Source organism: Macaca fascicularis, chromosome 14 (assembly GCF_037993035.2).
Source record: "Macaca fascicularis isolate 582-1 chromosome 14, T2T-MFA8v1.1".
Classification (NCBI taxonomy): Eukaryota; Metazoa; Chordata; class Mammalia; order Primates; family Cercopithecidae; genus Macaca; species Macaca fascicularis.
In genome coordinates this window covers 77326316-77340299 of record NC_088388.1, presented here as the reverse complement: position 1 = coordinate 77340299, position 13984 = coordinate 77326316, and the positions used below count along the sequence as shown (strand labels likewise).

Genomic DNA, 13984 nt, shown 5'->3' with positions numbered 1-13984 from the left:
TCCTTACAATAGCAGTATAAGTAGCCATTATTATTAATGGTGGGGAAATAGGTTGATGGACAGTCTTTATGATTGAGGAGCCAAGTAGCTACAAGTTATGTTGCTCACGGCTTATTATAGAACTGATTTTACAAATCATTCAAGAAAATATAAACTTGTTTGGTTTTTTTTGTTTTCTGTTTTTTGGTTTTTCTGAGACAGAGTCTCACTCTGTCACCGAGGCTGGAGTGCAGTGGCTCCATCTCTGCTCACTGCAACCTCCACTTCCAGGGTTCAAGCAATTCTCCTGCCTCAGCCTCCTGAGTAGCTGAGATTACATATGGGCGCCACCACACTTGGCTAATTTTTGTGTTTTTGGTGGAGATGGGGTTTCACCACGTTGGCCATGCTGACCTTGAACTCCTAAGCTAGTGATCTGCCCACCTTGGCCTCCCAATGTGCTGGGATTACAGGCATGAGCCACCGTGCCCGGCCGATAAACTTGTTTTAGTCAATATTATATAACTTAAGAATTTCCCCACCAAATGACATAATAAAATATTTATAGTTGTCCTTTTTCTCTTTTCTTCCTAAAACTTTTTCCAATGCTGGTGTGTTAGAATCTGAGTTTCAGTCATGGCTGTGCTGTTGTCTTGCCATGTGGTCTTTAGTGAGAAAAGAATGTGCCTGGATGAGTGAGTTTCAGAGGCTGTCTAGCATGTCAGCAAAATGACTCTGGGCATCTTCCTTAGGCCTGAGGCAGAGAATTAAAGGTTTCTCCTCACTCTAGCATTCAAGCATATATTTTTGTGCCTTCAAACAAAACTTCATGTAATTAACACCTACTCTAGAACATTCCCTAGTGATAAAACGTTGAATGAAGCACAGTTTCTGCCCTGTTGTAGCTTATAGTCTAATCTGTAGGATATCTTTTCATAATGTAACAGGCAAAACTCTGCACTCTCCTCTGTGTATTGAACAGTATGATTTTGGGAAGGAAAAGAAAACATTACTAACATACCAAGAAATAAAAGAGGCAAATATTTTCAAGAAAATTAGTAAATCCATAGAAAATCTTCTATAGCCTCCTGAGGCAAGTTTTCTGTCATAAACGCATAAATATAATAGCTTAAAAAGGAAGAGTGACCAAAGCCCATGACTGCTTGACAGGATCCACTGCTATTTCTCTGGGTAACCTTGGATAGATTATTCAGCTTCTTCCTTTCCGTTGTCTGTCTGTGGAGGGGAAAGACTGGTCTATCGCAGTGAGGTAAATAATAACAAATGATTGCAAAGTATGTTTGAAACATAAAATTCTACTCTTAACATCTGGTCTTATACAATATATATAGATGATGATTTTCTGTTTTTGAAAACAGGTATCTGGACCTTCGTCGATTTGGATCTGTGCCACATGGAGGTTTTGGGATGGGATTTGAACGCTACCTGCAGTGCATCTTGGGTGTTGACAATATCAAAGATGTTATCCCTTTCCCAAGGTTTCCTCATTCATGCCTTTTATAGCTAGAAGATTGGTTAAGAAAAAGCACCCCATGGCAGAGGCACTGCACAGGATTGTACAGACAGTACAATGCATGTTTGGATTTTAGAAATGCAGATTTCAACATGTAATTGTTGTGCCATAAGATATCATAGAAAAAATATAAGTGGTTGTGATTTTCTTAGAAAGTTGAGGGTATTTCATGTAAGGATGAGCTCCCCCAAGAAGAGGTACTTATAGCAAGGGGACTCTCAAATCCATTACCTCAATTAAGAAGAAATGAAGAAATTGAATTAGATAGTCTCAAAGTTTCTTTTAAACTCTAAAACAGAATGAGATAATGTATTTTACTTTGTAATCATTAAATCACTCCCTGTGTAATTTTTGAGAACCATCTAGTAGCTCAAAATAAAATAATGTTGGATCTTTTCTCCCTTGCCATATACTTTGTGATAAATCCTTATCTCATTTTCAGTACTTTCCTAAACATTGCAGAAAAAAAATATTCCTTAAAGTCTTAATTGATTTAACGAAGTAGCTATTCTGAATTGAAATCTCCTTTCATTGAACTGGATGAAATAAATCAGATTTAATAACTGTTGCTTTTCCATTTTAAAAGCTGTTGAGATATTACATTAAGTATTTCAACTCTTTAATCACTGTTGTGTTATAATTTGTTTATATTTGATGTTTATAATTTCTCTAATAAAAGCGATTTTTTTTTTATTGGCGCCGATGGAAAAAAAGTTATATATTTTTAAATTTCATTTGGTCCTTTCCCAGTAAAATTGGAAGAAAGGTATTTTCAATCCAAGATGAGGATGGAAATTTGGCTGAGCCTAAAGGATGGGTAATTCTAGAGTTAAAAAGTACTGTGGTCAGCTGGGCATGGTGGCTCGCACCTGTAATCCCAGCACTTTGGGACGGCGAGGTGGGTGGATCACTTGAGGTCAGTAGTTCCAGACCAGTCTGGACAACATGGTGAAACCCCATTTCTACTAAAAATACAAAATTAGCCAGGCGTGGTGGCAGGTGCCAGTCATCCCAGCTACTCGGGAGGCTGAGGCAGGAGAATCACTTGAACCTGGGAGCCGATGTTACGGTGAGCAAACAACGTGCCACTGCCCTCCAGCCTGGGCGACAGAGGGAGACTCCATCTAAAAAAAGAAAAAAAAAGTAGTGCGGTCTATGAGAGTGAAAAGAGCACTGATTGGGGAGTTTGGAACCTGACAATTCTAGCACTTTGGACAAGCTGCTTACTGTATAGGAACTCAACATCATTTTCTTCAGAGTTGATATAATACGTGTGTGTGTGTGTGTGTGTGTGTGCATGCGCACACACACACACATGCATATGTTTAAAATTGAAATGCTACATAAACTTTTTAAAAACTTGTTTTAGTCTTTGTCTTCATTGAGTTACATGTATAAGGACCTATAGCAAATTGTATTCTCAGTGGAATACGCATGTATCAAGTAATTGTAAATGGGCATGCATGCCTGAATAATCAGTTTTCTAAGTCTCATTAGATGGGTTCTCCTAGATTATTTCCTAATGAAGTTTGTATGTATACTTTAACCTAATTTAAAATCAAACAGCTGAAAAGAAACAAATTCCAGAGCCTTAAGAGTTGGAAGACACCTGAGAGTTTGCAAAGTTGACCTTCTGCCTAATGCAGAGAGGTTCCGTTTACCTGGGCGCTTGGTTTTCCAGTCTCTTTTTGACAAAGAAATCAGTGTCCAACAAAACTGCTCATTCCATTTCTGAATCTAATTGCTAGCTTTTACTGAGCTAAAAATCTCAGGAAAATCTACTTCCCTGGAACTTTAATCCCTTGGGCTTAGATATCAAGTTTAGGACAGACTAAAAGGGATAATTAGGGCTTCCATAAGGCTTGCCTCAACCATAATTAGAGAGAGAAATTCATTTGTTTATTCAACAAATATTTGAGCTTCTTTTATATGCTGAGACTATGTGGTAGGTGCTATATAAACAGTTGTGAACCAAACAGAAATGACCCTGCCTTCATGGAATTAAATAATATATTTGAGAAGATATATAATAATTAAATAACTGATTTCAAAATACAGTATGTGCTGTAAAGTTACATGAAGAACAGGAAAGCATAGATATGCGTGCTAGAAAAGGCATGTCTGAAAAAGTGACATTTAACCCTAGACCTAGAAGATAAAATGCAGAAAACATTTTTAAAATATTTGCAGCATCAGCCTGTATTGATTTGGCATTCAGGTATTAGTAGATACCATATTAATTTAGTGGAACAAGGGACATTTACAGACCCAGAACCTGGAGGCACTGTAATTTCCAGGCTGTCAGGAATTATACCTCCCATGATTTTTGAGGGACCTGATAGAATTGTAATGTTAACATGACAGAGCTTAACAAAATAATAGTGATGGAAAGACTGCTGAGTTAGAGAAACCCCAGGTTGTGGACCCAGCATTACCATAAATTCAGTTGTAGAGCATTAGGCAAGTAAAATAATCTATGTGGCCTCCAGTTTTTGCATCTACAGTACTATCACATTTTGAAGTAGGTAAGCTCTGTGGATCCTTTTATCTCTTAATCTTCTGTGAACCTGTGCTGGACTTGGTCACTAATAATTGATTTAGAGTCTAACCTTTAGGCAATATGTAGTCCCCTGTTTTAGTACATATTAGGTCTCCAAAATGTGTAACTAAGTCACATCGCTGAAAGTTGAACAATAGACTTAAATGTGTTCCTATACTGCATATGTGGAAGGAGGAAAGGTCCTTCTCAAGGCATCTTGCCTTTTTGATAGCGTTTTCACCAGTGTATTTCCGAAACTTTATACATTATTTTCCTTGATAGTTTATCACACAATGAATATCTGGTTGAAGCCAAATACTTTGCCACCTATAGCAAGCCTAATAATTTGTCTTTGGCGCAATAGTTCTATTTTGCCAATAATTGAACAGAAACAAAAATTCATGTCAGACAAAGATGATGAAAATGCCAAAACTGAACTGTTGCTTGCAGGCAGCATCAGCAGGAAAATACTCAAAATGTTTACTCATCAGCTGAGAGATGAGTATCTAAATTATACGTTGCAAGCAGTGTTGTATAAGTCAATGTATAATGACTAAAAATATGGATTCAATAGTTGAGTACTGTCTAAACTGTAATATCTTTTAGTGCTCAGTTTCTGAGTTAAAAGGTGATAAAAGGGTTAGTTTTTCACTTGAGTAACCAGTTTCCAATGAGGAAAAAAGTCAGATTATGTTTTCCCATGATTTACAAATGTCACCCGAAAATAACAACCCCAGCAGCCCAAGTAGAAGTATGTTCTGAAACTTAGAAATGTTTTTTCCATTATTTATTCTCATTTCAAATTTTGAGATAGGTTGAGAAAAATAGTTGCTTTCCATCTGGCTGTCCTTTTGCCTGGGGAAAGTTGTGCTGTCATGTTTTTAGGTCTGACAAGAACTTAATTGTGTGAGTGATCCATTCCAGATCTAAACATAACTCTCCAACCCTTTAACCCAACCCAGAGACTCTTTAACTGTCACAGAGTAGCAAAAGAACTGTTTGACCTTTTGTTCTTGTCAGACTGGATCTGCCAGAAGCCTCCCTCTACAATGTTATATATTCATATTCTCTATAAATTGAATGTAGACATTGAAGCATGACTGAACAGGCATTGAAGATGCACTTGGTGAGGTGGATTAACTCTACCCATCTTTAAATCCCTTGCTTCAGATAATTATAGATGAGAGATGCTTATTTGGATTGTATTGCTATTTATTCTTACGTTTATTTTAGTAAGTGGTGAGGCAAGAACATAAAAATGTACAGTTGAAAGACAGATTGGCCTGGGTTGATTGATAAGTAATGTGTGGGATGTTTTGGCTTCTGATTAATATTTGTATTCAGTCTGCAATCTAAAGTATGTATAATTAAAAGAAACAGGTGAGAGTAATGTCTGATTACAATTTCTTCCCAGTTAATCTTCAGAATTAAAAAATAGTAAAAGCATTAAGAAAAGGGCAGAAAGCGGGCCAGGTACAGTTGCTCACGCCTGTAATCTCAGCACTTTGGGAGGCCAAGACAGGCAGATCACCTGAGGTCAGGAGTTCGAGACCAGCCTGACTGACACGGTGAAACCCCGTCTCTACTAAAAATAGAAAAATTAGCCAGGTGTGGCAGGCTCCTGTAATCCCAGCTCCTTGGGAGGTTGAGGCAGGAGAATCGCTGGAACCTGGGCGGAGGTTTCAGTGAGCCGAGATCGCGCCATTGCACTCCAGCCAGGGCAGCAGAGCGAGACTCCATCTCAAAAAAAAAAAAAAAAAAAAAAAAGGGCAGAAAGGAACCTTAATCACTATATTGAAGTGATTTAGTAGGACTTTCGTAAGAAAGCATCATTTTAGGTCATGGTCAGCGTCCCTCCCTGAACTTGGACATTCTGCTGTTGCCAGGATCCCTACATTGGCCTGTGATCAACTAAGGCTCCAGTTAGCTATTGTGCAGTTTGGACCCGGCATTACCGTAAATGGAGTCCAGTGAATTTCTAGCCATTATCAGCACACTGGATAGTTTCCAGGCGACCTTTATAAAGAAGCCACTGGGGGCCGGGCGCGGTGGCTCACGCCTGTAATCCCAGCACTTTGGGAGGCGGAGGCGGGCGGATCACAAGGTCAGGAGATCGAGACCACGGTGAAACCCCGTCTCTACTAAAAATACAAAAAATTAGCCGGGCGCGGTTGTGGGCGCCTGTAGTCCCAGCTACTCGGGAGGCTGAGGCAGGAGAATGGCGTGAACCCGGGAGGCGGAGCTTGCAGTGAGCCGAGATCGCGCCACTGCACTCCAGCCTGGGCGACAGAGCGAGACTCCGTCTCAAAAAAAAAAAAAAAAAAAAAAAACCACTGGGAGTTTAGGTGGTTTTTAAACTGTCATTCAGGCAACTGGTCATTGAATTAACATAACTCATGACTTCAGAAATTTTCTGCTATACCTTTACTGTTCATAATTGTTACTAATAACATGACTATTATTTGGGCATTGCTTTACAGTTCATAAACATGTTTCATGTATCTTCTTAGTTATCAAGACAATACATTGTGGACCTTGTTCCTTTGTATCTTACTGGGCATGAAATTTATTTGGTTTGTTATAAAAATGCAAAGTTCCTTTTGGGAGGCTGAGGCGGGCGGATCAGGAGATCAAGACCATCCTGGCTAACACGGTGAAACCCCGTTTCTACAAAAAATACAAAAAAAAAATTAGCCAGGCGTGGTGGTGGGCGCCTGGAGTCCCAGCTACTCAGGAGGCTGAGGCAGGAGAATGACATGAACCCAGGAGGCGGAGCTTGGGGTGAGCCGAGATCGCACCACTGCACTCCAGCCTGGGTGACAGAGCAAGACTCTATCTCAAAAACAAAACAAACAAAAAAAGTTCCTAATACTGAGAGAAAGACTACAAATAAAATTCACTGCCCTCAGCTTCTAGAGAAACCAAAAAACATAAAACCTTCTAATAACCAAAGAATCTTGTGTCTTAAGCCCCAGAGTTTACTGAATTTGTCGCAAAATACACACCTTGACCTTGTTCTATCCAGGGAGAAGGAACAGGAGAATGAAGAAGATGATACTTGATCTCAAATACATTCGAGTAAAGAGAAACACTGAAAAGGGATAAAGGATCCTAGACCCAGCAATGTACTTAAGCTCATTGTGCCTCAAATTTTTAATCAGTTTATACTCACATTTGCCACCTTCCTTTCAGGATCATCCTAGAATTGTGGATAGAAAGATAGATGAAAGAAACTTTGATAGGAATTATTAATATCTTCCTCGAAGGCACAGACCTTTGATTTTTCAAGGTAATAATCTGAAAATAGAAACTTGATGGGCCCGTGTAACAAAGGTTTTTTTCCTGCAACTAGTGCCCAGGTACACAGGTGCAACTGTATGTTGCCGAACCTGAGCCATCTACAACTGTGATTCTTTGACTCATAACTTTCTCTACACACTAGCTCAACAAGAATTGCTGGTTTGCCATTTTCCTAGGAACCTAGTTTTGAAAATCTCTCCTTAAAGAAGATAATCCTTCCCCTGTCTATGATATATGAACTATTCCCCTCTGTATTTCTCCTGATTCCTAGTAATTTACCTACTGTAGCTTCACTGAGTAGGAACTCAATAGAGATATTTTATTTGGTTTTTTGTTTTTTAAATTTTTTTTGAGACAGGGTCTCAGTCTCTTGCCCAGGCTAGAGTGCAATGGCGTGATCACAGCTCACCGCAGCCTCAGCCTCCCAGGCTCAAGTGATCCTCCTGCCTCAGCCTCCCATGTAGCTGGGACCACAGGCACAAGCCACCACACCCAGCTAATTTTTGTACTTTTTGTAGAGACAGGGTTTTGCCATGTTGCCCAGACTGGTCTTGAACTGGGCTCAAGCAATCCTCCCACTTTGGCCTCTGAAAGGGCAGGGATTACAGGCATGAGCCACTATGCCTAGCCTTATTTTTTGGAGACAGGGTCTTGCTTTGTCCCTCAGGCTTAAGTGCAGTGATGGCTCAATGCACCCTCGACCTCCTGGGCTCAAGCAGTCCTCAGCCTCCCAGGTAGCTGGGATCACAGGTATGCACCACCGCACCTGCTAACTTTTTATAGAGACAGGGTCTCACTTTGTTGCCCAGGCTGGTCTTAAACTCATGGGCTCAAGTAGTCCGCTTGCCTTGGCCTCCCAAAGTGCTGGGATTACAGGTTTGAGCCACTACACCCAGCCAAAAAGTTTTTCTCTCCTCAGAGAGCTCTGCTTGTTAGAAACTTCTACCTGAGAATAAGGAAACCTGTCTCTCTGTATCATGCAAATGGAATAAAATAGAAACACAACTCTTGTTTTCCAGTACAGAAACTCTAGCTGCTCGGGTGGACTGTCTATCCTTCCCTGAAGTGCTGCACCCCTCTGTGTTGTTCATCAGGCCATGTGTCCTTATAATGGGCCTTTCTATTGGTAGATAAAAACTTCCCTCCCCTGTTCACGCAGCTGCTACCCAAGTATCCTGTGTGTGACACCAATCTTAATAGTAGAAGAACTTTCAAGTCTCCACTGCCTCCTTCCTATCTGCCTTACAGCCTGTGGTAGTTGCTGAAGAACTTTAATTACAGTGTCAGTGTTCAGGGACAGTCCCAACTCTCTTCATGTGAGGATTGCAGAAATGGGCTTGGATCATATACAGACAGCGTCATGAGGCATTACTGAAGAACAGTAAGTTCTGTCACAGAAGATGTCAACTAATATAGGCATTTTCTTTGCCATACCCCAAGAGCAGGAGCTGATTCCTGTACAGGTAGGATATAGCTGGCCAGTAATCTCTTTAAATGTAATTTCTGTCTGCCACATTTTAAATTACAGGTTTTTGCATCAGGAAACTGTTGGGTCAGATTATTTGGTGCCTTGGAAAGGGCATTAGATGCATAGTGAAAAGACCTTGGTTTAATCTGACATTCCACCCGCTAGCTGTAGAAGCTTGAGCAAGTTAATTAATCTCTGAGTCTGTATACCCATCTGCAAAATGAGGATAATGCTTATCTTATAGAGTGTTGTGAAAGCAATGAAGATTGTGTGAAAGGGTTTCATAAACTGACAAGCACTGCACAAATGTAAGGTCTCCTAAGGAAAACCTTCAAAATTCAAAATCTATATGAACAAAGATACTTACTCATGTTAGGTGGAATGTTTTACAGCTATTAAAGATCAAAAGAAAGTGTATTGAAAAAATACAATTTAACATGGTGAATTTGCAATTACAACAGTGTAAAAGCTGTGTACATAGACTAGAATATGGAAAAAAAATGAATTACAGGGCAGTGGAATTGAGTGACTTTTTCTTTAAAGCCTCTTAGGTATATTAGGTGTACTCAGTTTAGTTCAATAAACTTTTATTGAGCTCTCACTCTCCCAAGCCCCGTGCTAGATTCTATGGGTGCTGAGACAAATAGGACATACTCCCTCATCTCAGGGGCTCCCATTCTGTACAGTCTTGTCAAAGTTTACTGTGTAAATGAATCACTGGGGAGCATATTAAAAATTCACATTATCCTACTCCCACCAGAAACTACCACACCTCTCAACTTTTATCTCTTTTCCTCCATTTCTCCCCAGCACTTCTCCTATGTTTGCTTCTTTCTATGCAAGTGTTAATCTCCCACTCTGGTTCTTTCTATGCCTAGTACTGTATCAACATCCAGGTGCTTCCCCTTCCTTTCTCCACCCCATCCCCCAGCCAGATATGTCAATTGTATTGAAAACAACAACTTACATCTAGTTTACTAAGTACAAACTTGTGCTGGTTAATGTTTCTCAAAAAGTAGGAGTGGGCTGTTTGTTGATCAACAATCTTTTTTTTTAATCCGATATGGAAATTTTGGTGTCAAGTTTCACTATCACTTAGTTCCTGATTGATTTTCTTCTGATGGGTTAGTAGCCCTCGACAGAAAAGTTTAAAAGTCCTCTGCTCAGGTATCTGTCTTGCTGATAGAGCTGGGGTTACCCTGCACCCTGACTCAACATTGCTTGTCTCCACATGCCTGTAAATGGACTTGGGTGGCTTTCTCAGGCTATACACCTGTCACTTCTTAGTCACCCAGAATCAAAACATTAACAGCTCTGATCACATTGTCTGAACCTATGAGGCTTTATTTCAAGAGTGGTGACACTCCAAAATGCAGCTAGAATTTCCGCATTTTCACGTGTTAGTGTTGAAATTATTTTTCAGGAAACCAAGGGTTGGACAATGGCTTCCAGACTTTCTCCTTTCGTTATGCTCCTTCAGCACTTTATGCAAATACTGGTTGTCTTATGCTGCCATTCGTCTCTGCCAGAATGTGAGCTCCACGACAGCAGGGATAAGAATGCATTCATTTTTGTATCTGCAGTGCCTTGGAGAGTGTCTGACACATACTGGGCACTCATTGAAAAACTGCCAAATGAATCATAAAGGTGACCAAAAACAGGGCGGGGGGGTATTTATGTGTCTGAAATAGCTTATGAATTTTTAAACTATCCCTTTCAGTACAAATCTGACTGGAGCTGTTTCCTGAACACAGGACCAAAAGGCAGGAATCAAAAGTAATAATGAGTTTAGTTATCTGTCTGTTACTGAAGGTGACTTCTAGGGCATCCTCCTGGCATTGCTTCTGGAATACAGTGACTTAGACTTCTTCTGAAGAACATCTCTATGCTGTTCATCATATCGCCAGCACCTAGCCCTGTGCCTGTGCATAGCAAATGCTCAGTAAGTATTGTTGAATGAATGTATTAAATTGAGAAGAAATTCAGAAACTAGTCCCAAACGAACTTAGTTGCTCAGATTTTCAGTTAGTGGTTTTCCCCACCTTGCTCTCTTAATCTAGACAATTTTACTGCCTCCAAATTGAAGGTAGCTATTATTTGTCATCTAATTTAACAAATGTTAACGTCTGTTCTGTGCCTATCTATGGGGTACCCAAAATTAAACCTAATCTCATACAGTTTCAGTCCCCATACAGTTGGTTCATAATTCTCAGTGCTCCCACGGTCCTTTGAACATACCTCTTACAACATTGCCCAAATACTACTGGAGATATCTGCCTATTTCTCTCCCCAGAAATACCCTGAAATTCTGAAGAACCTAGTCTTATCTTGGTATTCCTATGCTGAACTTGAAGCAGTAGGTTCTCAAGAAAATCCCTACTGATATTTGACTAACATATACACAAATAACCATTCCCTAGTAACATGTATTTGAATAGAAATATATTTTGTATTTGAATAGAAAGAAACATATGCTTTTCTAAGTATATTCCTAATTTAAAGGGATACTAAGAAACAAGATTGGTTTTTGTGTCTATTAAACATCTTCCAAGGTGTCTACTTAGTTATTAAACCTGTCCTTTTTCTGACAATTCCCCTACCCCTGTCCTGGCCAGTGGGTCCCTAGCAGACATCCTGGGGGCCAGAGCTTCCTTTGCTGATTGGTCTAGGAGTGGACACCTGATCGCAAATAGACCAGTTTCATTTTCTCTTGAGAAATTGGGGTTGAGGACACTAGAGAGTCTGGACTGGTTGCTTGAGCCAGGAACATATAAACTTAGGAGCCGGTGGGTAACCATGTACCCAGAGAGACAGAGAAAGCAGTCTTCAAAGAGAAAGAAATGAAGGCACAATGTTCAGAGATGAGGGAGACATACAAAATGGATGCCTGGTTTTTGCCATGTTTATTCCCTGGCTGCTACTCTTTCTGAGGCCAGATTATTCAACTTTTCCATGGGTTCCATGGGAGATAACTCACTTTCTTATCATCTCTATTTGATCTTGAGTGAGTTTGAAATGGGTATCTGCTTTGACAACTAAAAGAAGTCAAATTAATATACTGTGTGACTTACAGAAGGAATTCTCATTACTTTTGAAGTCTCATTACCTTATAATCACATCTACATATCCCAGAATATATGTCAATCAGGAATTACTTAGATGGGGAATTCCTGATAAAGTAAGATGCAGTAGGAGGGTAAGTGGCTTCTTTGCTTTTCAAATTTCTTAATAGTCTAAGTCACAAAAACAGAAAGCAAATAAATGGAGGCTTATTTACAGAGGGGATTGGACATGTCAGACCTTTTTTGGAACTACACAGTTGGATTTAAAAGATTTTGAAGAACCAACACATTTGGCAGTTTCCCAAACCATCTATTTTTGAAGATTCTGCTTTCCAGAACTGTATTAAGAATGGCCCTTGTCATGGGCTTTAGCTGTGTTTCCGACTAGCCAAAACTAAAAACTGAAAGAGACTAAATAAGTATGTGTGCATGTAGAGCAGCCCAGGCCCTGCAAGTGGACTGACCATAAACAATGATGGTCAAATCTATGAAAATAAGATAAAGATCTCGCTCTTCAGAAATAGTGCTAGATGTGTTCAGTGCTTTGTATACCACACTCTTTCAGCCCTGGTATGCCATACCGTGAATTTAGTGTTCACTTAAAATAATCATTTTGAAAACATGCGTGGAAAATACAGAGGAACTGTGAACTGCTAAAATCATTATCTGGTTCAGGAAAGTTTCAGAGGAAAATCTTGGGGCTTTTTCCTAGAATGTTATGAAAATACTAAGTTATACTGATTGCTGCCAACATATTTTCTAACTGTTCTAGGAAAAGAAAAAACAACAGTTTCCAGCTCTTACTCTTGGTTGACACTGGACCTTGGAGATGCTTGCAGGTAATTGGACTGCATCTACTTTCCTTTTTTGGTTTCCAGCTCTTACTCTTGGTTGACACTGGACCTTGGAGATGCTTGCAGGTAATTTGACTGCATCTACTTTCCTTTTTTGGTTAATTGTGTTAAATGTGCCTCATAACTTCTGTTCCCAGTGAGGCTGTCATTTAGAAGGGGTGGGTGGGGGCTGAGGGGAAGCTGTTTTAATTCTGGCTTTTGTTTCAGTCACTAAATGTAATGCCACATGATTGTTGACCCAACAATAATCCAGTTAAAAAACAGTCTTCAGAGTTACTACATCATCAGAATTAACCCTGATTACATCAAATTATGTTGAAACAGACCACAGCTGTTTGCCCTGTTGAAGCAACTGCTTGAGAGCTCCTCCGGAAGATACATCTGGGTGTCACTAAGATACATTTTGGGTTTAATTTTGTTTCTCAACACAAATGTAGGAGGGAAACAAACCCTGTTCTGCTGGGGTGCTTGGTGGGAGCTGAAAACCTTGTGATTCTCCCGCAGTCAAAAGTCATCTCAATTACCAAAGAGAAGGGAACCTGAGATCTTTTGTTTCAGTTTTCTATAGGAAGGATGTAAGAGGGAGGAAATTCAAATCTGTTGAGTATTGCTCTTGCCAGCAAAAAGAAGTGGAACTGACTAGTGAGAAGGTGGTGGGATTTTCTTTGGTGGCTGTATGCAGTGGTGTCAACCCAGGAGAGTAGACTGTTCAATTGTGAAGAATTTTGCAAGACGGTTCTTAAAATATAATATCGTTAAAATTAAGTTGTAATAAAAAAATGGGAAATAAGCATTGGAAAAGATGTGGACAGATTGGAACCCACATACATTGCTGATGGGAATGTAAAATGGTGTAGCCACTGTGGAAAAAATTCAGCAGTTCCTTAAAAAGTTAAACAGTGTCACCATATGACTCAGCATTTTCACTCCTAGATAGATACCTAGATTGAAAACATATGTCCACATAAAAACTTGTACAGGAATGATCGCAACAGCATTATTCATAATAGCCAAAAAGCGGAAACAACGATAATGTTCATCAGTTGATGAATGGATAAAATGCGGCGTATAAAGAACTGTTAAGTGCTTCAACATGGATGAACCTTGAAAATATTATACAAAGCCAAAGAAGTTAGACACACGAGGTCACATATTGTATGAATATGGTTATTTGAAATGTCTAGAATTGGCAAATCCGTAGAGATGAAAAGTAGGTTAGCGGTTGCCAGAGGATGGGATTAGAGGAAT

At 39.7% G+C, this 13984-nt stretch overlaps 1 protein-coding gene and 1 long non-coding RNA gene across 13 annotated transcripts in view; both read left to right on the top strand.

The window, feature by feature from the left end:
- Window positions 1-1909, top strand: part of NARS2 (asparaginyl-tRNA synthetase 2, mitochondrial) — a 137114-nt gene extending 135205 nt beyond the window's left edge. For all 12 annotated transcript variants that reach the window (XM_074014891.1, XM_074014892.1, XM_074014890.1 and 9 more), the window contains one exon: window positions 1359-1909. In XM_074014891.1, coding sequence (XP_073870992.1) covers window positions 1359-1503 — 145 coding nt within the window. In that variant the 3' untranslated portion in view covers window positions 1504-1909. The remainder of the gene's footprint in view (window positions 1-1358) is intronic.
- Window positions 1910-8541: 6632 nt separating this feature from the next.
- Window positions 8542-13517, top strand: LOC141408496 (uncharacterized). The gene is made up of 4 exons (XR_012423570.1): window positions 8542-8815; window positions 10633-10762; window positions 12655-12721; window positions 12944-13517. It is a non-coding gene; the product is annotated as an uncharacterized lncRNA (long non-coding RNA).
- The last annotated feature ends 467 nt before the right edge of the window (window positions 13518-13984 follow it).